The sequence below is a fragment of the Eulemur rufifrons genome, chromosome 16 (assembly GCF_041146395.1).
Source record: "Eulemur rufifrons isolate Redbay chromosome 16, OSU_ERuf_1, whole genome shotgun sequence".
NCBI lineage: Eukaryota > Metazoa > Chordata > Mammalia > Primates > Lemuridae > Eulemur > Eulemur rufifrons.
Window position 1 is genome coordinate 44627367 of NC_090998.1, and position 26707 is coordinate 44654073.

The window sequence follows — 26707 nt, forward strand, 5'->3', positions numbered from 1 at the left end:
CTCGGGCACCCTGGAAGGACACTCAGTGGCCTGACCCTACAGCCCTCAGGGACTTGCTCCTCCAGGATGACCCTCCCTGGCCCCCTTCACGGCTCCAGCACTGACGTGCTCCACACGAATGCCCACTTCATGTTTTCAGTCAATCTGAGCTCACTTGCTGTTTTCACAACCAACATGCATCTGCTCAGCAACACAAGGTCCCCTGAAGGCTCCATGTCCTCAGTTGTTACGCTGAGGAAAGGAAACCAAGACGCCTAGGGAGGTGCCTCCCAGCTACAAACGGACCTTGGCCCGGGAATCTGTATCCCCTTCTGCAAGTGTTTTCTCTGTCAAGAGCATACTCACAGCGACACCAGAACACTGAAGACTCAGAGCTGGGTATGAGGAAGGCCCGGGGAATTCCTGGGGATTTTTCCCCAGCGCACAACAGGTGCTCAGCAAAAATTAGCAGAAAATGAGAGACTGGAGTCCAAATGTGACTCTCATTCCATGCCAGTGGAGGGGTGATTTTGGGGGGTGTGGGGTTGGGGGCATGCGGAACAGCCCAGTGGGAAGTGCAGTGACCTTAAGTAAAGGTCGATCCCTGAGGAACACAGAGCCTGGTGAGGGTGGGAAGGCTCAGCTGCCCCAGGGAAGGGATCTGGGGCCTGCCAGCCCTTATTGCCGTCCTCTTGCTTGGCTGTCCTGTCCATTCCTGTGACACCAGGCCACTTGAAAAGCCCTGCAAAGGGAAGCATTACCCCTGGCCTGTGTGGTAGGAAGAGCAGAGAGAGTGCTGGGATAATCCACCTGCCCTCTTCAAACCCCTCCTCAGGTGTTACCTTTCACCCCCTGACCTCCATGAAGTCACCTGCCTCTTGCACCACTAGGTCTGCACCCCATGACCCTAAGGCCACCATTTTAACGAATGTGCATGGGTGAACTGGCAGTGTTTATTCTAAAAGAAAAACAATCAACACACAACCATGGTTCAAGAGAAATGAACGACAAGTTTCTGTATCTTCTGTCAGCATACCAAGGGAAGATCCCACCTTCCAGTCAGTACCTGCGGAGCTGGCCACGGAGAGGTCAGGGTCAGGGGCGGGTTGAGGGTTGTACTCCCACCTTCAGCCCATGTGCTCAGGTGTCATGATAAGAGGGGTGCTCCAGCTTGCTCCAGGCCATTTCCATCCTGAGAGAGGGCATACCCTGGCCAGGCAAATGCACACCACATGGGAGCACAAGGCAGAGCAGGTGTGGACTGAGCCGGCTTCCACCTGCTCAACCCTCCACAATTCTGTGGATTCCTCAGAGCTTAAGAGATTCAAGCCTTGAGTGGCCACTCAAGCCAACAGGACACCAGTGAGTGCTATTGGGTTCCCATTCCTCAGCAGAAGACCTTGGCTCTTTCCTGCTGATATCACAGGGTCTTGGGTAATATCCCACCAGAATCCTTTGGAGAGGATGAGGAAGAGGTGGGACAGGTGTACTGCTGGCATGAGAGCTCCCTCCCCCAGCCTACAACCCTCCCGCTGATACAGCCCTCCCTCGCACAGCAGCCAATGCCTTTCAACCATGCACCCTGGTCCTGTCTTCACAGGGCTTTGGCCGGTCTTGGGAGGCCCCAGGTGAGGATGGTGTCCACGAGGAAGGTGGGCATATAGCTCATGGGGAGGTAGAGGAGCTTGGCGTCCCAGCCAGCTGAGTAGCGGGTGCGGGGGTGGCAGGCAGTCAGCGCATGCTCCATGCAGTCCGTCACCAAGGACAGATCCTGTGTTAATCTTTCTTGTAATTGTTCTGTTGATTTCATGTCTGTACACAATGAGAAAACACCCATGAATATGTCCACCTGCAATTGCTTCTGCTTTGGCTTCAACTTCAGAGTGGAAAGTTTCTAAAATCTCATGGTTCTCTAAGGCAATGCCCCAAATTATCCATGCAAACTCCTGAAGAGGGCCCCAGACTTACCCCATGAAGAACTGCTCCACACTAACACACCTTTGCCTGTTTTCCTGGGAAATTTGGACTGCACAAGGGGAGGGTGTTTACCAATACTAGAAATCTGAGCACCTGGAACCAGCTGTCTCTCTTATCTCACATGAAATGCCACCTGGCCCTGATACCCTGATGTCTTGTCTCTCTTGCTTTCCTTCACTCTTCAAAATAATGAGGGGTTCACATAGATACTGGTCCCAATTTTTAATAAGCCTGGACACTTGCTTCATGTGAACAGTTGACCACTGAGCACCCACCATGGAAATGAGGCTACAGGTCCCCATTTTGTGAAAGAGGCTGAGCTTCTCCAACCCCATGTCAGGAAGATAGACCCTCCGAGGAACACACTAGTGATGGATCTGGGATTCCTAAAGATGGTTTGTTTCTCTCCCCACTGCCCACAGCTCACTCACAGGATGCCAGAAACTTCTCGCCATAGATCTGTTTGACCTCTGAGCTGGCCCGATCCCAAATGTCCTTGGCCTTTTTCAGGAGTATGTTCTTAGTGGTCATAGCAGTCTTGAAGTAACCAGGCTCAATCAAAGCCACCTTGACCCCACAGTAGGATAGCTCCCTCCTGCAAGGCAGAGAGACAGAAGGGCAAGGATTACAGTATTCTTGGGAGGCAAAACACAAACCATAAGAAAACCATACCACCCTAACAAACTATTAGGGTGGTATAAGGTAGAAACCCTGAGATTTTTAATGTGAGCCAAAAGGGGTAAGATTTTGGATGAAGGCATTGCCTTGGTATAATAACTAATTATTGCTTCAAATCTTTTACACACAGAGCTCACTAGCTCTGAATCCCCAGATTCTGCTGCAAAGCACCACTGCTATCTCCCCCATGCCCCTCACATCCAGGGCACCACTAGGATTCGCCCATTTCACCCTGTATGCTCCTCAGTCTCCTTCCTCCCTCTGCTGCCCTGGTAACTCCCTGGCCATCTCTCAGTGGGGCTGCTGTGACTGTGTTCTGGGGAGCATCCCTCTGCTTTCAGTCTTGACTCCCCACATGCACAGCCATTCTGCTCCCTGCAGCCCGTGGGTGTCTAGATGCCCCTTAGACCAAGCAGCCACCCTGAGTACATCACAACCATGGGTCCCACTGCCAACAGCATGAAGTACAGCCCGTGTCCAGAGCCCACAGGCCTCCACAGGCCTCCAGAGGCCTCCACGGCCCACCCATGCCCACCTGTCCAGCTCCCTAAACCAGGCCTGGCCTTGTCCTTTGGCCTAGGAGGACCCCACAGTGCAGGGGGTCAGCCCACGCTCACCATCGGCCTAGGCTGATGACCTTCTGTCATCAGGAGCTCTGTCCACCCCTCCGTAGCAGGCTGCCAGGACGAGGTGCTCAGTTCTCAGCTCAGACATCACAGCCAGGACCCTCCCCAAATCAGGTGGCTGCCACGGCCACCATGGCTGATGTGGTCACAACCCTTATAAGAGTTGGCAACAATGTTTTTGTACACTTGTCCCTCTCCCTGTCAGCTATCGGGGTTTTTAGGTCAAGGAGCAAACCTTGCTGTCCTAGGCTGCGTTATTCTGCACTCACACTAGTGCCCGCTATTGTGTGTTGTGCTGAGTCAGAGGCCGCACCCACCCCTCAAGGGCTCCCTGCACCCGAGTATCTCAGCGGCTGTGGACATGGGCCCTGCAGCCAAGTTCTCCCACTTCCAATCTGCTTCAGACACGTCCTGTCTGTGGGCCCTCCTCAGAAGGCTCAGAAAGGGCCTGGTGTGGTGCCTCATGCCTGTAATCCTAGCACTCTGGGAGGCTGAGGCAGGAGGATGGCTTGATGTCAGGAGTTTGAGACCAGCCTGATCAAGAGCAAGACCCCATCTCCACTAACAGTAGAAAAATTAGCCGTGCATGGTGGCGCACGTCTGTAGTTGCAGCTACTCCGGAGACAGAGCTTGGAGGATCGCTTGAGCCCAAGAGTTTGAGGTTGCTGTGAGCTAGGTTGAGGCTACTGCACTCTAGCCCAGGTGACAGAGGGAGACTCCGTTTCCAAAGGAAAAAAAAAAAAATTAGAAGGCTCAATAGGATGTTACATCATTTCTTAGGTCTGGGGCCCCTCCCTCTACCAGAATAGGGACAGGAGGTCCCAAGGAATGGCTGTCTAAATCCAGAAAAGGGGAAGGCCAAAAAGCCTGAGGGAGAGATCTCCAATAAGGGGCCGGTAAAGCTGTGATGAAATCAAACTCCTACAAAATGCTCCCATAGAAGACCAGGAACGGGAGGACTCAGGCAGGGCCCGATCCCAGTGCAATACCTGAGGGAGTCCGAGAAGGCCTCTACGCCGTGCTTGGAGATGCTGTAGCCACCACCTACAAGAGACAATCTACCCACGACGCTGGAGACGTTGACCACACGGCCCCTCGCCTTCCTCACTAAGGGCAGGAAGCTCAGAGTCACCTCGATCATCCCCAGCAGGTTCACTTCCAGTACAGTCACAAAGTCTTGTTTGGTCAGCCACTCATTGCAGCCAAAGGGGCTGGAGATGCCAGCATTATTCACCAGGCCCCAGAGTCCTGGGGACAGTGGGAAGATGAGAGAGCAACGCTTAGTTGTGCCTGTTCAGTGTGGACACAGTTAAAGTTCACGTTGCCAGCCCATCAGAGTGACAGCAGTGTGGTGGATGCTGGAAGGGGGACTAGGAGGGACAAATAACAGCACGGCGTCTGCAGCATTAGGAAGCTGCACAGGCTGCAGCTGTTGCAGGACAGAACCCGAGTCTCCTCCTCCTTTCATTCTTCTTGGCCCGGCCCACGGCCTCCTAGACAGGGGCATTGACCCACATTCGATGGGGGCAGGAACTGGTGTTGGAGAAATATTGTGCATCCATTGGTCTGGAAACACGGACACTGAAGTTTGGTTATTTACACATTAATATGGTCCTTGCAGACATGATCCACATTCAAATAAACTTTGAGATTTTCTGGAAAGGTGATACATCGAGTGCTCAACATCTATCGATGGGATATGAGGACAGGAATAGGCAGAGTGTGAGACAGGGAAAGAGGAAGAGAAAAACAGACAAGACAAAACCCTGGGTGGAATTTGGTGGGGAGGGATAGACATGGAAGCCTACATTTGGGAGAGTGTGGAAAACAATCCTGAATTTGGCCTCTTGGGACTGGTCTTGGAACATCCTCAGTCAATATTCACCAATGTTCCTGCAGGACATTCTTGGGAATTCCAAGGGCAGGCTTTGGGGAGGAAACAAGAACAACTCACCCCGCCCCCCAGTACACAGACTCTCCTGTCTGCTCATTAACCTGCCACCTCCTCCCACTGCATCAAAAGGCCACCCTTTGCTCCTTCCACTTCAGTCCCAAGTTAACTCTATCCTGGGGAAAAAATCTCTGGAAGGTGCAAACACACAATCCGAAGCAATTAACGTGAACACAGTTTCCAATGTATACACCTCGGGGAGGAGGAGCAGAGAACCCTCTGAGCCATGGCAGGTGGTAGCAGTTGTTGATCAGGGAGAATTGGCCCTGGGACCCAAGTCCCTCACCTGCCCTTCTGGAAATGCATATTCCTTTTCCAGGATCTGCTACTTCTTTCTAAGAATACAGTCAATATGCACATTTATAGAGATGCAGGTAAATCACAGTTTTCCAGGATGACAACAAAGAGAATAAAAAGTAGGAAAAAATTCCAATATCCAAACTCTGGCTATGGATTAAATGAGTAAGGCTGCATCAAAGAAAGAATATTCTAAATCATTAAGTACTATGTCTTAAGAAAGTTGTTCACTATGTTGAGAAAATGTTCATCTTTGAGGAAATACAATGTGATACAAACTGTGATGAAAATATAATCCCAATTACAGCAAAGTGTAAAACATATTTATGTGCAGATGGTCATTTGAGGATGAACTTTGCTTCTGTCTTTATACTTTTAAGTATTTTGGGCAATGAGCATGTTCTACATTTATTCTTAGATCAAGGAAATCCATGTTCTCTTCACCGCCCATAGCAAGACAGACAAGGTAGTGCTGTGAAAAGAAGGAAAGGAAAATAATCCCTTCCTAGATCTGCCTTTTTACACCAGTCCTCAACTCGTGTCCTCTGAACATGGGGATGGTCTTAACTCTCCACGGACCGGGGTGGGCCAGGTGAGGACAAGCTGAAGCGCTGAGAACATGAGCCAGGCTCTGGCACGGAGCGCCCCCATGCACAGCCCCAGCCCAGGGGAGGCCTGATGGGCGAGGAATACTGACAGCTAGGAGGCCTTCAACCTGGGCACACTGCGGGCATCTCCCCAGGGACAGGACAGGAGGTGTCCCCTTAACACAGAGGGAAGCACAAACAGACATAAGGAATCTGGGTGGTACCTCTGTCCCCGACACGCTCCTTCACCCACTGGGTAGCTGCAGAGATGCTCTCTGTCTTGGTGACATCCAGGCTCACGGTCTCCAGCCTGTCTGACGTCTGGGTCCTCAGCTCCTCGGCCCCCTTCTCCGTCAGACACGCAGCCAGCACCCTCAAGCCGCGCATGTCCAGCTGTCTGGCCAGCAGGTTCCCAAAGCCCGAGTCACAGCCCGTGATGAAGACGTACTTGTCTCGGAGGTGGCTCACCACCTGCCTCTCCCGGTACCAGCGCACAAGGTAGTACAGGCTGACGAGGGCCGCCAGGTACAGCTACATGGCGTTGGGGAGACACACACACAGACTAGGACAGAAGGAGACTATGGCCAGTGTTCAGACAGGAGGACTAAAGGACACAGAGGGTGGCAGTTGGCAGGGAAGGCTCCAGGCACTCTGGCATGGAGCCTTCACTTTCGTCACCCCGCCTTCCTGCTCTTGGCACTGCTGTTGCGAGGACTGATACAGGCCCTTGAAAGACCTCAAGTCCTGCCCCATAAGAAGATATTACTGCTCAGCAATGCCTCCCTAGTCCACCGATGTCACTCTGCCCTGCTGTGCCCACACAGGTGTCCACACAGATCCACACATGAGCGTCCACACAGGTATCCATACCAGAGCACACACCCATGTACAGCATAGCACTCAGACCACTCCAACTACCTTGGGGGGCAGAAGTGCCTGTGCATATCCCCTATACCAACTCTTCTGGGATGCACAGAGAAGATACCATTGTGCTCAGAAGCTACACCTGGATTCAAGGCACATTAGTTTGAAATCCTTCTCTGAGCCTGGGTTTCCACATCTGGTCAGCACCCAGAATCACTCAGGAAACTAAGTCATTGCCAGTCTCTCTAGGATTGGCAGGAGAAGGCAAAACAGATAGGTCCCCTCCTGCTAGGGTGGTCTCTGGAAAGAAGGAGTATAAAATGTCAAAGGGGCAGTCAGACCTCAGTGGCATAAAAGGGGACAGAAAGGGAATGGGGCTGGGAACCCACAGGAAAGAAACTCCCAGAGTTGCTGGGAGGGAGGAAAGGAACGACCGAAACAAAGCAGGTGTCACAGAGTTTACTGTTCACCTCCTGCAGACGCCCTTCCCCAGCCCTGGGTGCTGGGTACACTGCCCTCTGCCCTCTTGCTCTGGGGCCTCCCCTCCCAGGTCACCCATCCCGAATATTGTCAGGGACTTCCATTTCCTTCAGCCATGAATTCTCAGTGGCCGTGCACAGACACATTTCCCAATCCTCACACCTACTGCTCTCCCTTGCTCATCCTGACAGTGTGCGACCCTTAGCTGGGGAGGCAGGAGCTTCCCAGTCCACTGCAGAGTGAGCAGCAATCCCAGGAAGACAAAAGGGAGCAAAGACAGGGACACTGCTACACCTGGACCCTCGGGCAGAACGGGAAATTCTTTGGAACCGCGGATAGCGTGGAGACTCACACTCCCCTAGTCCTTTCACTGAGACCCCCGCACAAGCCCTATGACAATGACAAGCTCAAGCACTCCTGGGAGAGGAGCTTCCCCAGCCTCCAGGGCCAACCTTCTGAGCTCCTGCCTGCCCTGGAGGACACCCGCCCCCTGGTGGTGGCCTGCAGTCTCTGCGTGTGGACTCCTGCTGGGATCAGTGCCCAGGGGAGCCCAGCTCAGCCTCCTGGAGACCAGTGTCTCCAGCTTCAGGAACAACCTGCCCATTGCCCCTCTCGATCTAGGACAGGTCTTCCGAAGAGGAGCAGGTGTAGGAAAGAAAAACCAAAGCTGGGAAAGACAGGAAGTGGGGGCTTCATGGCAACCTGTGTCCAGCCCTGCAGCCCACAGCCTCTGTAAGGCTGCAGTGGGGACACAGACAGGAAGGGCCACATGCCCTGCAGGCAATGGAGATCAGGAGGTTGGAGGGGACCACAGTTTCCCATGGGGACTGAATGGCCTGGTGCTCCTCAGAGAGGACCAGGGCAGCAAAAAGGAGTGAAGGCAGCTTCTGTGGAACCCGGGACTCTGTGGGATTGGGTTCCAGTCCCTGCACAGCTCCATGGGAGTTGACCTGGCTCCCTTGCTAAGCAAAGACGCCAGGGAGGAAGACAAGGGCAGTTTCTACTGAGGGTTCAGGGTAGGGGTGGAGACGTGCACTGCTTTACTTTAGACATTAATTATGGCCATGTTTGTTCTCTGATGATAACATAGTCCATGCCGTGGGTCAGGGGTCCAGCTTCAGGGTACGTGCACCTCCCCCCCCTCAGTGGAGCCCAGCACGGCCAGGGGTTTGCACCTCACAGCCGTCTGACTCTCTGGAGAGCACTCCTGGGGGTCAGTCCAACCTCCTGAAAACTCCGCAGTGAGCCATCAAGTGGATCACAGTCTCTTATTTCATTTCAGTTTGTTTTCCTGGTGGTGTGTGTATGTGTGAATGTGTATTTACAGAGAAAGAATAATCAATATTAAAAAAGAAGCTGGTGGCTTCAGATTGCATTTGAAACTGTTGCCTTGCTTTCATGTGGGGCACCATGGAAGGATACTCAGTGGCCTGACCCTATAGCATTTAGGGCCGTGGTCTTCCAGGACGGCACTTCCTGGCCATGCTCAGGTCTTCAGCACTGATGTGCTCCACACGAATGTCCAGTTCAAATTTACCATGAATCTGAGCTCACTTGTGTTTTCACAACCAACACGCATCTGCTCCACAACACAAGGTCGCTGAAGGCTCCATGTCCTCATTTGTTACGCTGAGGAAAGGAAACCAAGACGCCTGGGGAGGTGCCTCCCAGCTACAAAGGGACCTTAGCCCAGGATTCTGTATCCCCTTCTGCAAGTGCTTTCTCTGTCGAGACCACACTCACAGTGACACCAGAACACTGAAGACTCAGAGCCGGGTCCAAGGAAGCCCCGCAGAATTCCTCGGAATTTTTCCCCAGCACACAACAGGCGCTCAGCAAAAATTAGCAGAACATGAAAGTCCTGGGTCCAAACGTGAGTCTCACTCCATGCCAGTGGAGAGGTAGGTGTCAGGGATGGGGGTTGGGGGCCCAAGGAAGGGCAAGGGAAGAGGAAAGGACAGTGACTTTAAATGAGGGTCAGCCCGAGAGGGAAAGAGAGGTGGTACTGGTGAGGGTGGGAAGGCTCAGCTGCCCCAGGGAAGGGTTCTGCGTCCTGCCAGTCCTTCTTGCCGTCCTCTTCCTTGCCTGTCCTCGTGTCTATTCCTGTGACACCAGGCTGCTCAAAAAAGCCTACAAAGGGAAGCATTGCCTTGGCCTCTGTGGCAAGAAGGGCTGAAGGAGGGGAGAGACAGTCCACCTGTCCTCTTCAAATCCCTCCTCAGGTCATCCCTCTCACCCTCCCCCCCCCACCGACCTCCATGAAGTAACTGCCTCTTGTTCCCGTAGGTCCACACCCCAACTCCCCAACACCACCCACAGGTCGGGAAAGAGTATCTTCAGGGGGTAGAAGGGCAAAAGCTATTGCATCCACCTTGTGTAACCCATTTCCTTCCTCCCTCACACAAACCCTGGAAGTTTCCTTCTGGCAGGTTTCCTGCCACCACTCTGTGCCTTGCCCCCTTTCCTGGCCTCTGAGGTCAGACTCCCCCTTTGGGATCACGTCCTCCTTCTCTGCAGAGAATTACCGCATGAGGAGGGGACCTACTCTTGGCCCCTCTGTTTGCTTTTCCCTGGAGTCCCAGAGACTGTCAGAGACTGAGCTTTCTGAGGAGTGAACTGTGGGTGCTGAGGCAGATGAGGAAACCCAGACTCAGACAGGGATTTAGAGATTAGAATCCCTGAGCATGGCTGAACTTATCAAGTGTTTCTGGGGCAAAACAATCACAGGAACTTCAAGGGTTCAACTCACATGAAACATTGGCTATGTGCCCTCTGGAAAGACCCCTATTGAGAACACCTTCCCGTCAATGCCTACTAAGTTGACACCTGAGGAGTATAAGCCAGGTTGATGGCTTTTCTCCCCATCCCCACCCCATGTACACGGGTATCTTCAAAGGTAGGAGAGGTCCCTGACCACCTTCAAGCCATTTCCGTCCTGTGGGAGGGTGCAAAGTGACCAGGCTAAAGCACACCCTGAGGAGGTGGGCAGCAGGCAGACAAGGTGTGGGCTAAACCTCCCTCCATCTGCTCACACTCTCCCCAATTGTTCCCCGACCATTGTCCCAAGAGGCTTAGAGCCTTGAGTGGCCACCCAGGGCAACAATACAACCAGGAGCGCTATTGGATTCTTGTTCCTCAGCTGTATAACTTGGCACTTTGCTGCTAACATCTCTGGAGTCTTGAATGAAATCCCAGGAGAACCATGGCCAGGCGGGGAGGAAGCATGTAGGACAGGTGACTTGATGACACCAGAACTGCCTCTGTGCACTCTATTTCTCTCCCCAGGACATATGACCTGTCACAGAGCATCCAACCCCACCAAACAAGTGCCACAGTCTTGGCTTCACAGGGCCTTGGCCGGCCTTGGGAGGATCCAGGTGAGGATGGCGTCTGCCAGGAAGGTGGGCATGTAGCTCATGGGGAGGTAGAAGAGCTTGGCGTCCCAGCCAGCTGAGTAGCGGGTGCGGGGGTGGCAGGCGGTCAGCGCATGCTCCATGCAGTCCGTCACCTCTGACAGATTCTCCTCGGCCGATGGCAAAACGTGTTCAGATAGTAGTTTGAGGTCTGTTCAGGATGAGAAAACAGCCTTAATGGAGCAGCACAACCCCCCTCTCCCTTTCACAGCTCTAAGTTAGAAGGAATGGTCCGAAGTATTCCTGGGCTCCACAGTGATGTGCCCCAAATCTAATCAATGTAAGTTGCCCACGGCTGTGGCCCATCCTTATCCCAGGAAAAACTGGTCCACACTAAGCCACCTCTGCCTCTCTTCCTGGGAATATCTGGACTCCATAAGTTGAAGGTCTCTGCTAACAGAGTCAAAGTGAAGGAAAATCAGTCCTCTCCAAACCCAGCTGGCCATGAGTCCATGGCATCTTCCCTCCCTGTCTTTAGTTTCCTCTTCAAAATAATGAGGGGACCAGGTGAGACAGTGGTTCCAATTGTAGTGAGCCTGGTTTCCTTCTCTAAGTGACCCATTGACCACACAGCACCTTGGGAATGGGGCTGAACGTCTCCACTTTGTGACGAGGCTGAACTTCCCTCTCTCCCCTACCCGGCAGGAGGACAGACCCTCATGGTGTTGGAGACATTAATCATGGTTCAATGTTTAGTTGTCTCACTGTCCACAGTTCACTCACAGGATGACAGAAACTTCTCGCCATAGAGCTCCTTGATCTCGGGGCGGGCCCGGTTCCACCCTTCCTGGACCTGCTGCAAAACTCTCTCAGTGTTGGTCATGTTCGTCTTGAAGGAACCAGGTTCAATTACAACCACCTTCACCCCAAAGGGGGCCAGCTCCCTCCTGGGAGACAGACAAGCAGAGGGCAAGGGGTTGAGAGGTCTGGGCGCCAAAACACAAGAAACAAATAAAACCAAAAAAGATCCAGCAAAAAATGGTGGTGACATAAGCCAGAAAGCTTGGCAGGTTGGGAAGTGCAGCAGAAGGCTGGCAACAATTGTGACGATGGCATTGCCTGTGTGTAGGGTTGACAAACTTTACACACCGAGCTCACTAGCTCCGAATCCCCAGATTCTGCTGCAAGGCACCACCGCTGGGCTATCTATACCCCCTCACATCCAGGGCATCACCAGAATACGCACATTTCACCCTCTGTCCTCCTCGGTCCCCTTCCTCCGTCTGCTGCCCTGGTAACTCCCTGGCCATCTCTCAGCGGGGCTGCTGTGACTGTGTTCTGGGGAGCATCCCTCTGCTTTCAGTCTCGACTCCCCCCACACACAGCCATTCTGCTCCCTGCAGCCCGTGGGTGTCTAGATGCCCCTTAGACCAAGCAGCCACCCTGAGTACATCACAACCATGGGTCCCACTGCCAACAGCATGAAGTACAGCCCGTGTCCAGAGCCCACAGGCCTCCACAGGCCTCCAGAGGCCTCCACGGCCCACCCATGCCCACCTGTCCAGCTCCCTAAACCAGGCCTGGCCTTGTCCTTTGGCCTAGGAGGACCCCACAGTGCAGGGGGTCAGCCCACGCTCACCATCGGCCTAGGCTGATGACCTTCTGTCATCAGGAGCTCTGTCCACCCCTCCGTAGCAGGCTGCCAGGACGAGGTGCTCAGTTCTCAGCTCAGACATCACAGCCAGGACCCTTCCCAAATCAGGTGGCTGCCACGGCCACCATGGCTGATGTGGTCACAACCCTTATAAGAGTTGGCAACAATGTTTTTGTACCCTTGTCCCTCTCCCTGTCAGCTATCGGGGTTTTTAGGTCAAGGAGCAAACCTTGCTGTCCTAGGCTGCGTTATTCTGCACTCACACTAGTGCCCGCTATTGTGTGTTGTGCTGAGTCAGAGGCCGCACCCACCCCTCAAGGGCTCCCTGCACCCGAGTATCTCAGCGGCTGTGGACATGGGCCCTGCAGCCAAGTTCTCCCACTTCCAATCTGCTTCAGACACGTCCTGTCTGTGGGCCCTCCTCAGAAGGCTCAGAAAGGGCCTGGTGTGGTGCCTCATGCCTGTAATCCTAGCACTCTGGGAGGCTGAGGCAGGAGGATGGCTTGATGTCAGGAGTTTGAGACCAGCCTGATCAAGAGCAAGACCCCATCTCCACTAACAGTAGAAAAATTAGCCGTGCATGGTGGCGCACGTCTGTAGTTGCAGCTACTCCGGAGACAGAGCTTGGAGGATCGCTTGAGCCCAAGAGTTTGAGGTTGCTGTGAGCTAGGTTGAGGCTACTGCACTCTAGCCCAGGTGACAGAGGGAGACTCCGTTTCCAAAGGGGAAAAAAAAAAATTAGAAGGCTCAATAGGATGTTACATCATTTCTTAGGTCTGGGGCCCCTCCCTCTACCGGAATAGGGACAGGAGGTCCCAAGGAATGGCTGTCTAAATCCAGAAAAGGGGAAGGCCAAAAAGCCTGAGGGAGAGATCTCCAATAAGGGGCCGGTAAAGCTGTGATGAAATCAAACTCCTACAAAATGCTCCCATAGAAGACCAGGAACGGGAGGACTCAGGCAGGGCCCGATCCCAGTGCAATACCTGAGGGAGTCCGAGAAGGCCTCTACGCCGTGCTTGGAGATGCTGTAGCCACCACCTACAAGAGACAATCTACCCACGACGCTGGAGACGTTGACCACACGGCCCCTCGCCTTCCTCACTAAGGGCAGCAGGCTCAGAGTCACCTCGATCATCCCCAGCAGGTTCACTTCCAGTACGGTCACAAAGTCTTGTTTGGTCAGCCACTCATTGCAGCCAAAGGGGCTGGAGATGCCAGCATTATTCACCAGGCCCCAGAGTCCTGGGGACAGTGGGAAGATGAGAGAGCAACGCTTAGTTGTGCCTGTTCAGTGTGGACACAGTTAAAGTTCACGTTGCCAGCCCATCAGAGTGACAGCAGTGTGGTGGATGCTGGAAGGGGGACTAGGAGGGACAAATAACAGCACGGCGTCTGCAGCATTAGGAAGCTGCACAGGCTGCAGCTGTTGCAGGACAGAACCCGAGTCTCCTCCTCCTTTCATTCTTCTTGGCCCGGCCCACGGCCTCCTAGACAGGGGCATTGACCCACATTCGATGGGGGCAGGAACTGGTGTTGGAGAAATATTGTGCATCCATTGGTCTGGAAACACGGACACTGAAGTTTGGTTATTTACACATTAATGTGGTCCTTGCAGACATGATCCACATTCAAATAAACTTTGAGATTTTCTGGAAAGGTGATACATCGAGTGCTCAACATCTATCGATGGGATATGAGGACAGGAATAGGCAGAGTGTGAGACAGGGAAAGAGGAAGAGAAAAACAGACAAGACAAAACCCTGGGTGGAATTTGGTGGGGAGGGATAGACATGGAAGCCTACATTTGGGAGAGTGTGGAAAACAATCCTGAATTTGGCCTCTCGGGACTGGTCTTGGAACATCCTCAATCAATATTCACCAACGTTCCTGCAGGACATTCTTGGGAATTCCAAGGACAGGCTTTGGGGAGGAAACAAGAACAACTCACCCCGCCCCCCAGTACACAGACTCTCCTGTCTGCTCATTAACCTGCCACCTCCTCCCACTGCATCAAAAGGCCACCCTTTGCTCCTTCCACTTCAGTCCCAAGTTAACTCTATCCTGGGAAAAAAAATCTCTGGAAGTGATTGTGCTTCACACAATCCGAAGCAATTAACATCAACACAGTTTCCAATGTATACACCTCGGGGAGCAGGAGCAGAGAACTCTCTGAGCCATGGCAGGTGGTAGCAGTTGTTGATCAGGGAGAATTGGCCCTGGGACCCAAGTCCCTCACCTGCCCTTCTGGAAATGCATATTCCTTTTCCAGGATCTGCTACTTCTTTCTAAGAATACAGTCAATATGCACATTTATAGAGATGCAGGTAAATCACAGTTTTCCAGGATGACAACAAAGAGAATAAAAAGTAGGAAAAAATTCCAATATCCAAACTCTGGCTATGGATTAAATAAGTAAGGCTGCATCAAAGAAAGAATATTCTAAATCATTAAGTACTATGTCTTAAGAAAGTTGTTCACTATGTTGAGAAAATGTTCATCTTTGAGGAAATACAATGTGATACAAACTGTGATGAAAATATAATCCCAATTACAGCAAAGTGTAAAACATATTTATGTGCAGATGGTCATTTGAGGATGAACTTTGCTTCTGTCTTTATACTTTTAAGTATTTTGGGCAATGAGCATGTTCTACATTTATTCTTAGATCAAGGAAATCCATGTTCTCTTCACCGCCCATAGCAAGACAGACAAGGTAGTGCTGTGAAAAGAAGGAAAGGAAAATAATCCCTTCCTAGATCTGCCTTTTTACACCAGTCCTCAACTCGTGTCCTCTGAACATGGGGATGGTCTTAACTCTCCACGGACCGGGGTGGGCCAGGTGAGGACAAGCTGAAGCGCTGAGAACATGAGCCAGGCTCCGGCACGAAGCGCCCCCATGCACAGCCCCAGCCCAGGGGAGGCCTGATGGGCGAGGAATACTGACAGCTAGGAGGCCTTCAACCTGGGCACACTGCGGGCATCTCCCCAGGGACAGGACAGGAGGTGTCCCCTTAACACAGAGGGAAGCACAAACAGACATAAGGAATCTGGGTGGTACCTCTGTCCCCGACACGCTCCTTCACCCACTGGGCAGCTGCAGAGATGCTCTCTGTCTTGGTGACATCCAGGCTCACGGTCTCCAGCCTGTCTGACGTCTGGGTCCTCAGCTCCTCGGCCCCCTTCTCCGTCAGACACGCAGCCAGCACCCTCAAGCCGCGCATGTCCAGCTGTCTGGCCAGCAGGTTCCCAAAGCCCGAGTCACAGCCCGTGATGAAGACGTACTTATCTCGGAGGTGGCTCACCACCTGCCTCTCCCGGTACCAGCGCACAAGGTAGTACAGGCCGACGAGGGCCGCCAGGCACAGCCACATGGCGTTGGGGAGACACACACACAGACTAGGACAGAAGGAGACTATGGCCAGTGTTCAGACAGGAGGACTAAAGGACACAGAGGGTGGCAGTTGGCAGGGAAGGCTCCAGGCACTCTGGCATGGAGCCCTCACTTTCCTCTCCCCACCTCCCTGCTCTTGGCACTGCTGTTGCGAGGACTGATACAGGCCCTTGAAAGACCTCAAGTCCTGCCCCATAAGAAGATATTACTGCTCAGCAATGCCTCCCTAGTCCACCGATGTCACTCTGCCCTGCTGTGCCCACACAGGTGTCCACACAGATCCACACATGAGCATCCACACAGGTATCCATACGAGAGCACACACCCATGTACAGCATAGCACTCAGACCACTCCAACTACCTTGGGGGGCAGAAGTGCCTGTGCATATCCCCTATACCAACTCTTCTGGGATGCACAGAGAAGATACCATTGTGCTCAGAAGCTACACCTGGATTCAAGGCACATTAGTTTGAAATCCTTCTCTGAGCCTGGGTTTCCACATCTGGTCAGCACCCAGAATCACGCAGGAAACTAAGTCATTGCCAGTCTCTCTAGGATTGGTAGGAGAAGGCAAAACAGATAGGTCCCCTCCTGCTAGGGTGGTCTCTGGAAAGAAGGAGTATAAGATGTCAAAGGGGCAGTCAGATCTCAGTGGCATAAAAGGGGACAGAAAGGGAATGGGGCTGGGAACCCACAGGAAAGAAACTCCCAGAGTTGCTGGGAGAGAGGAAAGGAACGACCAAAACAAAGCAGGTGTCACAGAGTTTACTGTTCACCTCCTGCAGACGCCCTTCCCCAGCCCTGGGTGCTGGGTACACTGCCCTCTGCCCTCCTGCTCTGGGGCCTCCCCTCCCAGGTCACCCATCCCGAATATTGTCAGGGACTTCCATTTCCTTCAGCCATGAATTCTCAGTGGCCGTGCACAGACACATTTCCCAATCCTCACACCTACTGCTCTCCCTTGCTCATCCTGACAGTGTGCGACCCTTAGCTGGGGAGGCAGGAGCTTCCCAGTCCACTGCAGAGTGAGCAGCAATCCCAGGAAGACAAAAGGGAGCAAAGACAGGGACACTGCTACACCTGGACCCTCGGGCAGAATGGGAAATTCTTTGGAACCGCGGATAGCGTGGAGACTCACACTCCCCTAGTCCTTTCACTGAGACCCCCGCACAAGCCCTATGACAATGACAAGCTCAAGCACTCCTGGGAGAGGAGCTTCCCCAGCCTCCAGGGCCAACCTTTTGAGCTCCTGCCTGCCCTGGAGGACACCCGCCCCCTGGTGGTGGCCTGCAGTCTCTGCGTGTGGACTCCTGCTGGGATCAGTGCCCAGGGGAGCCCAGCTCAGCCTCCTGGAGACCAGTGTCTCCAGCTTCAGGAACAACCTGCCCATTGCCCCTCTCGATCTAGGACGGGTCTTCCGAAGAGGAGCAGGTGTAGGAAAGAAAAACCAAAGCTGGGAAAGACAGGAAGTGGGGGCTTCATGACAACCTGTGTCCAGCCCTGCAGCCCACAGCCTCTGTAAGGCTGCAGTGGGGACACAGACAGGAAGGGCCACATGCCCTGCAGGCAATGGAGATCAGGAGGTTGGAGGGGACCACAGTTTCCCATGGGGACTGAATGGCCTGGTGCTCCTCAGAGAGGACCAGGGCAGCAAAAAGGAGTGAAGGCAGCTTCTGTGGAACCCGGGACTCTGTGGGATTGGGTTCCAGTCCCTGCACAGCTCCATGGGAGTTGACCTGGCTCCCTTGCTAAGCAAAGACGCCAGGGAGGAAGACAAGGGCAGTTTCTACTGAGGGTTCAGGGTAGGGGTGGAGACGTGCACTGCTTTACTTTAGACATTAATTATGGCCATGTTTGTTCTCTGATGATAACATAGTCCATGCCGTGGGTCAGGGGTCCAGCTTCAGGGTACGTGCACCTCCCCCCCCCCAGTGGAGCCCAGCACGGCCAGGGGTTTGCACCTCACAGCCGTCTGACTCTCTGGAGAGCACTCCTGGGGGTCAGTCCAACCTCCTGAAAACTCCGCAGTGAGCCATCAAGTGGATCACAGTCTCTTATTTCATTTCAGTTTGTTTTCCTGGTGGTGTGTGTATGTGTGAATGTGTATTTACATAGAAAGAATAATCAATATTAAAAAAGAAGCTGGTGGCTTCAGATTGCATTTGAAACTGTTGCCTTGCTTTCATGTGGGGCACCATGGAAGGATACTCAGTGGCCTGACCCTATAGCATTTAGGGCCGTGGTCTTCCAGGACGGCACTTCCTGGCCATGCTCAGGTCTTCAGCACTGATGTGCTCCACACGAATGTCCAGTTCAAATTTACCATGAATCTGAGCTCACTTGTGTTTTCACAACCAACATGCATCTGCTCAACAACACAAGGTCGCTGAAGGCTCCATGTCCTCATTTGTTACGCTGAGGAAAGGAAACCAAGACGCCTGGGGAGGTGCCTCCCAGCTACAAAGGGACCTTAGCCCAGGAATCTGTATCCCCTTCTGCAAGTGCTTTCTCTGTCGAGACCACACTCACAGCGACACCAGAACACTGAAGACTCAGAGCCGGGTCCAAGGAAGCCCCGCAGAATTCCTCGGAATTTTTCCCCAGCACACAACAGGCGCTCAGCAAAAATTAGCAGAACATGAAAGTCCTGGGTCCAAACGTGAGTCTCACTCCATGCCAGTGGAGAGGTAGGTGTCAGGGATGGGGGTTGGGGGCCCAAGGAAGGGCAAGGGAAGAGGGAAGGACAGTGACTTTAAATGAGGGTCAGCCCGAGAGGGAAAGAGAGGTGGTACTGGTGAGGGTGGGAAGGCTCAGCTGCCCCAGGGAAGGGTTCTGCGTCCTGCCAGTCCTTCTTGCCGTCCTCTTCCTTGCCTGTCCTCGTGTCTATTCCTGTGACACCAGGCTGCTCAAGGAAGCCTGGGAAGGAAAGCATTGCCCTGGCCTCTGTGGCAAGAAGGGCTGAAGGAGGGGAGAGACAGTCCACCTGTCCTCTTCAAATCCCTCCTCAGGTCATCCCTCTAACCCCCCCCCCCCCCCGACCTCCATGAAGTAACCTGCCTCTTGCTCCCGTAGGTCCACACCCCAACTCCCCAACATCACCCACAGGTCGGGAAAGAGTATCTTCAGGGGGTAGAAGGGCAAAAGCTATTGCATCCACCTTGTGTAACCCATTTCCTTCCTCCCTCACACAAACCCTGGAAGTTTCCTTCTGGCAGGTTTCCTGCCACCACTCTGTGCCTTGTCCCCTTTCCTGGCCTCTGAGGTCAGACTCCCCCTTTGGGATCACGTCCTCCTTCTCTGCAGAGAATTACCGCATCAGGAGGGGACCTACTCTTGGCCCCTCTGTTTGCTTTTCCCTGGAGTCCTAGAGACTGTCAGAGACTGAGCTTTCTGAGGAGTGAACTGTGGGTGCTGAGGCAGATGAGGAAACCCAGACTCAGACAGGGATTTAGAGATTAGAATCCCTGAGCATGGCTGAACTTATCAAGTGTTTCTGGGGCAAAACAATCACAGGAACTTCAAGGGTTCAACTCACATAAAACATTGGCTATGTGCCCTCTGGAAAGACCCCTATTGAGAACACCTTCCCGTCAATGACCACTAAGTTGACACCTGACGAGTACAAGCCAGGTTGATGGCTTTTCTCCCCATCCCGACCCATGTACACGGGTATCTTCAAAGGTAGGAGAGGTCCCTGACCAATTCAAGTCATTTCCGTGACCAGGAAAAAGCACACCCTGAGGAGGTGGGCATCAGGCAGACAAGGTGTGGGCTAAACCTCCCTCCACCTGCTCACACCCTCCCCAATTGTCCCCCCACCATTGTCCCAAGAGGCTTAGAGCCTTGAGTGGCCACCCAGGGCAACAATACAACCAGGAGCGCTATTGGATTCTTGTTCCTCAGCTGTATAACTTGGCACTTTGCTACTAACATCTCTGGAGTCTTGAATGAAATCCCAGGAGAACCATGGCCAGGCGGGGAGGAAGCATGTAGGACAGGTGACTTGATGACACCAGAACTGCCTCTGTGCACTCTATTTCTCTCCCCAGGACATATGACCTGTCACAGAGCATCCAACCCCACCAAACAAGTCCCACAGTCTTGGCTTCACAGGGCCTTGGCCGGCCTTGGGAGGATCCCGATGAGCATGGCATCTGCCAGCAAGGTGGGCATGTAGCTCATGGGGAGGTAGAAGAGCTTGGCGTCCCAGCCAGCCGAGTAGCGGGTGCGGGGTGGCAGGCGGTCAGCGCATGCTCCATGTAGTCCGTCACCTCTGACAGATTCTCCTCGGCCGATGGCAAAACGTGTTCAGATAGTAGTTTGAGGTCTGTTCAGGATGAGAAAACAGCCTTAATGGAGCAGCACAATCCCCCTCTCCCTTTCATAGCTCTAAGTTAGAAGGAATGGTCCTAAGAATTCCTGGGCCCCACAGTGATGTGCCCCAAATCTAATCAATGTAAGTTGCCCACGGCTGTGGCCCATCCTTATCCCAGGAAAAACTGGTCCACACTAAGCCACCTCTGCCTCTCTTCCTGGGAATATCTGGACTCCATAAGTTGAAGGTCTCTGCTAACAGAGCCAAAGTGAAGGAAAACCAGTCCACTCCAAACCCAGCTGGCTATGGGTCCATGGCATCCTCCCTCCCTGTCTTTAGTTTCCTCTTCAAAATAATGACGGGACAGCGTCTACAATTGTAGTGAGCCTGGTTTCCTTCTCTAAGTGACCCGTTGACCACACAGCACATTGGGAATAGGGATGAACGTCCCCACTTTGTGATGAGGCTGAACTTCCCTCTCCCCAGTACCCAGCAGGAGGACAGACCCTCATGGTGTTGGAGACATTAATCATGGCTCAATGTTTAGTTGTCTCACTGTCACTGTCCACAGTTCACTCACAGGATTCCAGAAACTTCTCGCCATAGATCTCCTTGATCTCGGATCGGGCCTGGTTCCACCCCTCCCGGATCTGCCGCAAAACTCTCTCAGTGTTGCTCATGTTCGTCTTGAAGGAACCAGGTTCAATTACAGCCACCTTCACCCCAAAGTGGGCGAGCTCCCTCCTGGGAGACAGACAAGCAGAGGGCAAGGAGTTGAGAGGTCTTGCAGGCGAACACAAAAGACATGTAAACTCAATGAAAATCCAACACAGGGTGGTGGTAGAATAAGCCAGAAAGCATGGCATGTTGGGAAGTGCAGCAGAAGGCCAACAAAAATTATGACCATGGCATTGGCTGTGTGTAGCGATGACATGTTTTACACACAGAGCTCACCAGCTCCGAATCCCTTGGAATCAGCTGCAAGGCACCACTGCTGGGCTAGCTCCCCCATGCCCCTCACATCCAGGGCATCACCAGGATGCGCCCGTTTCACCCTCTATGCTCCTCTGTCCCCTTCCTCCCTCTGTTGCTCCAGTAAACTCCCTGGCCATCTCTCCCTGGCTGCTGCGGCTGTGTCTGCCTACAGTCGCGGTTCCCCACACGAATAGCCATTCTGCTCCCTTCAGCCAGTGGGCATCTAGATGCCCATTAAACCAAATACCCACCCTGAGTACATCCAGGCCGTGGATTCCACTGTCAATAGCATGAAGTACAGCACATGTCCAGAACCGACAGGACTCCACGGCCCACTGCTGACCCCCTGTCCAGCGCCCAACACCTGTCCTGGTCTTTTACTTTGGCCCAAGAAGTCCCCACAGCATAGGCAGTCAGCTGACGCCCACCCTCGGCCCAGGATGACCCTGTTGTCTCATCAGGAGTCCTGTTGACCCCTCGTTAGCAGGGTGCCAGGTCTAGGTCTTCAGTTCTCGTCTCAGACCTCACAGCCAGGACCCTCCCCAAATCTGGGTGCTGCCATGGCCACCATGGCTTACTTAATCACAGTCCCTATAAGGGTTGGAAACAATGTTTTTCTGTCTCCTGTCGTTCTCCCTCTCAGCTATTGGGGTTTTCAAGTCAAGGAGCAAACCTTGCTGTCCTAGGCTGCGTTATTCTGCACTCACACTAGTGTCCGCTGCTGTGTGTTGTGCTGAGTCAGAGGCCGCACCCACCCCTCAAGGGCTCCCTGCACCCGAGTATCTCAGTGGCTGTGGACATGGCCCCAGCAGCCAAATCTCCCACTTCCAATCTGCTTCAGACACGCCCTGTTCGTGGGCCCTCCTCAGAAGGCTCAGAAAGAGGTTACATAATTTCATCGGCCTCGGGCCCCTGTTGTACATTCACAAGCAAAGGCTGGCTGAATCCAGAACGGGAGAAGGGCCAAAAAGCCTGAGAGATGGATCTCGAAGAAGGGCCTCTAAATCTGTCATGAAGTCAAACCCCTGTAAAATGCTCCCACAGAAGACCAGGAACGGGAGGACTCAGGCAGGGCCCTATCCCAGTGCAATACCTGAGGGAGTCCGAGAAGGCCTCTACGCCATACTTGGAGATGCTATAGCCGCCACCCACAGCAGACAATCTACCCGCGATACTGGAGACGTTGACCACGCGGCCCCTCGCCTTCCTCACTAAGGGCAGCAGGCTCAGAGTCACCTCGATCGTCCCCAGCAGGTTCACGTTCAGTGTGGTCACAAAGTCTTGTTTGGTCAGCCACTCATTGCAGCCCGAGGGGCCGGAGATGCCAGCGTTATTCACCAGGCCCCAGAGTCCTGGGGACAGTGGGAAATTGAGAGACCAACACTGTATTGTGTATGTGGTGTGGATACAGCGAGGGTTCAAGTTCACCTTCCAGTTGAGTTTATTTATGGAGTCAAGAAAAATGTTCTGCTTGGAATGGGGAAAAGAGTTGGGGGATGAAATCAGGATGTGGTGACTTAAGGGTGTCAGCGTTTGCATATTCTTCAAGCTATTGGAAGTTAGGGATGGTCCATGTCATCTCTGCTCCCAGTGCTTGGACACCAGCATGCAACAAACCCAACTTTCTTAAGTGCATGGACAGAGTTTGAGAAAATAGAATGAGCGCTCATAAATTATGTCATGAGGGGACAGAGACAGAGACAGTAAAAGAGGAATAGAGTAAAACAAACAAAGAAAGAGACAAAAAAAATAATCAAGGGAAAACCAGAGAAGAGCAAGAATGAAAGGGAAAGACAAATTGAACCATGAATAATTGTTTTGTGACCCTGGTTGGGAGAGACACACTGAACACTTAAGACTCAGGGAGCGTGGAGAACAGGCACATTTGGATATCAGGGGATAGGCTGTGATGCAACATGCACCAATTTTGAGGCAATGTTTGCTCAGGAAGCAAAGTTCACTCTCCACCTGGGAATTCCAAAGCTCACCATGGAGTGGATACACAGGGCAGAGTGGGGAGGAGGCCTCAGGCCACACCAGTGTCCAGATGGCACCGTTAGCCCCAGGCAGTGCCAAACTCTCCTTCTGCCCTCCCCAAAGTCCACCCTTGGCATAACCTCACGGGTCCCCAGCCCACTGAGCTCTCTGGAAGACTGTCTGCGAGATATACAGGAACAAAACCACAAGATGAACGATTTGAAACAGTCTGAGTTCCCCACATACAGGCCCCAGGTAAGCAGGGGCAGCGTTTTCGGTGGGCCAGGCCTGGGGTCCAGTTAGACAGAGTTTGAAGGTAGGAATGTTGGAAGGAGAATAAGGCCTTGCAATATTAGTCCTCCCCCCACAGAAACCATTCATGGCCTCCAAGAAATGAGTATTCCTTGATACAATTATTTTAGTCTACTTGAATAAGATTGCTAAGTATGTGAACAAACCTTATTACAGAATCTTTGCTGCAATGTTATTAAGCCAGGAAAAGTGGGAAACTAAGTTCAGCATCCAACAATATAGGACTGCTTTAATAAATTATATTCTCTCAGCATTAATATGCAGAGGTTGAATATCATATTTTGGAAGGATTTGAAGGTATGAAGCTGATCCCAGAATACATGAGGTAGACAGAAATTAACTCTGGGGGGTGTGATTACGGTGAATGTTGTTTTACCTTTATCCTCTTCTATATTTTCCTCAATGAGCATGTTTTAAATTTCTAATCAGAAGAAAGAAATCCATGATCTCCCTTCTCACAAAAAGAACAGGCAGTATAATGTAGCAGAAAGAACAGGAGTTATCACTGAATATTTGATAGGAAGTCCCTTCAGCGCTCTAAGCCTCCATCCTCATGAGTCAAGTGAGGACACATAATCTCAGAGCCCTCGGGGGGACAAGCGTGAAGGAAGCAGTAAGAAATGCTGAGATCATGAGCCTGGATCCAGCCTGGCCCAGGCCCCCACTGTCGCATGCCCAGCTCAAGGTCTAGCTCAGGGGCCCAACCTTCCTCCAGAGAGTCGACCCTAAACATAGCCAGTGCTCCTCTCACCCTATGGCTTAGGCACAATCACTCTAGGATTTCTGCTCCAGAAAATGCAAAGCTCACAGTCCTTCAAAATCCAAACATCTTGGGAATCTTCCAGGTTAGCAGACAAAATGCTCCCCCTTCCCAGAGACAGAGGAAAGAGACACAAAGAGGAATCTGGGGGTACCTCTGTCTCCCACGCGTTCCTTCACCCACTGGGTGGCTGCAGTGATGCTCTCTGTCTTGCCAATGTCCAGAGTCACCGTCTCTAGCCTGTCTGATGACTGGGCCCTCAGCTGCTCGGCCGCCTTCTCTGTCCTACAGGCAGCCAGCACCCTCAAGCCGCGCATGTCCAGCTGTCTGGCCAGCAGGTTCCCGAAGCCAGAGCCGCAGCCCGTGATGAAGACGTACTTGTCTCGGAGGTGGCTCACCACCTGCCTCTCCCGGTACCAGCGCACAAGGTAGTACAGGCCCACGAGGGCCGCCAGGTACAGCCACATGTCGATGGGGAGACAGACACACACAGACTTGGGCACAAGGAGACTATGGCCAGTGTTCAGACAGGAGGACTAAAGGACACAGAGGGTGGCAGTTGGCAGGGAAGGCTCCAGGCACTCTGGCATGGAGCCCTCACTTTCCTCTCCCCACCTCCCCGCTCTTGGCACTGCTGTTGCGAGGAGTGATGCGGACCCTTGAAAGACCTCAAGTCCTGCCCCGTAAGAAGAAATTACTGCTCAGCAATGCCTCCCTAGTCCACCGATGTCACTCTACCCTGCTGTGCCCACACAGGTGTCCACACAGGTCCACACGTAAGTGTCCACACAAGTGTCCATACCAGAGCACACACATGCACACCATGGCACACAGACCACTCCGGCTACCTTGGAGGGTCAGAACTGTCTGTGCCTATCTCGTACAGTAACACTCCTGGCCTGCACAGAGAAGACCCAGGTGAACTGGGAAGATACACCTGGATTCAAGACACGGTAGTTCGAAATCCTCTGATCCTGGGTTTTCACAGCTGGTCAGCATCCAGAATCACTCAGGAAACTAAGTCACTGCCAGTCTCTCTAGGAATTGAAATAAAAGGTAAAATGAGTGGACAGGAATACATCCCTTCCTGCTAGGGTAGTTCTCTGGAAAGGAGTATGAGATGTCAAAGGGGCAGTCAGACCTCAGTGGCAAGAAAGGGGAGAGAAAGGGAACAGGGCTGGGAACCCACAGGAAACAAACTGCCAGAGTTGCTGGGAGGGAGCAGGAGAATGACCCACAAGAAGCAGGTGTCACAGTGTTTACAGTTCACCTCCTACAGGTGCCCTTTGCCCAGCCCTGGGTGCTGGGTACACTGCCCTCTGCCCTCCTGCTCCTGGCCCTGCCCTGCCGGATCACACACCACCAATCTTCTCAGGGTCTTCCATTTCCTTCAACCATGAATCCTCAATGGCCATGGACAGACACAATTCCCACTCCTCACAACTACTGCTAACCCTTTCTCATCCTGGCAGTAGTGTGACCCTTTGCTGGGGTGGCAGGAGCTTCCCAGTCCACTCAAGATTCAGCAGCAATTTCAAGAAGTCCCAAGGGAACAGTCAGAGGGAGGGACACTGCCATGCCTGGATGTTTGGGCAGAACGTGAAATCCTTTGAAGCCGCCTTTCCCGTGGAGACTCACCCTCCCCACTGTCCTTCCACTAAGAACCCAGGAGAAACCCTGTGACAATGACAACCTCAGCAGTCTTGGGACACAAGTTTGGCTAGGCTGCAGGGCCACACTTCTGAGCTTCTCAGTGCCCTAGTGGACATGTACCCTCTGGTTGTGTACCCCAGACTAGCGCAGACCCCACTTGAAATCACCTCCCAGGGGAGCCTCAACTCCTGGTGACTACTGTCTCCAACCATTGCCCCTTCTCCATCCAGGACAGGTCTCCCGAAGGGAAGCAGGTATAAGAAAGGAAAAGCCAACCTGGAAAAGACACCAACGGGGACTTCATGGAAACCTGTGTCCAGTCCTGTTTTCCTGCAGCCCCTCCAAAGTCTGGGCTGGGGACCTAGAAAGGAAGGGCCACATGCCCTGCAGGCATTGGATAACTCGTGGCTGGAGGGGAGGACAGTTTCTGCTGGGGACTGCACAGCCCTGTGCTCCTCAGACAGGACCAGGGCAGCAAAGGGACCGACTGAAGGCAGCTTCTGTGGTACCCAGGACACTGAGGGATTGGGCTCCAGTCCCTGCACAGCTCCAGGGGACCGGACCTGGCTCCCTCATTGAAGAAAGATGTCAGGGGGGAAGATAAGGAGAGGTTCTGCTGAGAATTCAGAATGGGGGTGGGGACGTGCACTCCTTTACTTTAAACTTTATTTAGCACCATGATTGATCTCTCATGGCAATGGTGGCCCCATTGACTCATAGTCCATGATGCGAGCCAGGGGTCGAGCCTCGGTGCAGCTGCACCCCCCAGTGGAGCCCAGTGTGCAGGGCCAGGGTTGCACCCTCACAGCTCTCTGACTATCTGGACAGCACTCCCGGGGGTGAGACCAACCTCCTCAACATCTACCCGTGAGCTATC

General features: G+C 53.0%; 2 protein-coding genes and 1 pseudogene across 2 annotated transcripts; all 3 read right to left on the reverse strand.

The window, feature by feature from the left end:
* Positions 1-912: 912 nt before the first annotated feature.
* On the reverse strand, positions 913-6632 carry LOC138397171 (retinol dehydrogenase 16-like). Its single transcript, XM_069491111.1, is given in 4 exon segments — positions 913-1791; positions 2388-2551; positions 4250-4508; positions 6320-6632. Coding segments are annotated over 4 exon segments (954 nt in total). The 3' UTR covers positions 913-1573.
* Positions 6633-8780: 2148 nt separating this feature from the next.
* On the reverse strand, positions 8781-19480 carry LOC138397170 (retinol dehydrogenase 16-like). The gene is made up of 4 exons (XM_069491110.1): positions 15505-19480; positions 13430-13688; positions 11576-11739; positions 8781-11003 (listed from the first exon to the last, which is right to left on the reverse strand). The coding sequence occupies exons 1-4, from the start codon at positions 15815-15817 to the stop codon at positions 10783-10785; spliced, it is 957 nt and encodes a 318-aa protein (XP_069347211.1). The 5' UTR covers positions 15818-19480; the 3' UTR covers positions 8781-10782.
* Positions 19481-19841: 361 nt separating this feature from the next.
* On the reverse strand, positions 19842-25411 carry LOC138396686 (retinol dehydrogenase 7-like; annotated as a pseudogene).
* Positions 25412-26707: the final 1296 nt, after the last annotated feature.

Bases quoted from the DNA above. Each gene is read 5' to 3' on its own strand.
- LOC138397170 (XM_069491110.1), bottom strand. From the start codon at position 15,817: ATGTGGCTGTGCCTGGCGGCCCTCGTCGGCCTGTACTACCTTGTGCGC. The intron at 13,689-15,504 runs GTACCACCCAGA...CACTGTCCCCAG, and splicing joins GGAGCGTGTCGGGGACAGAG to GACTCTGGGGCCTGGTGAAT. The intron at 11,740-13,429 runs GTATTGCACTGG...TCTGTCTCCCAG, and splicing joins GCCTTCTCGGACTCCCTCAG to GAGGGAGCTGGCCCCCTTTG.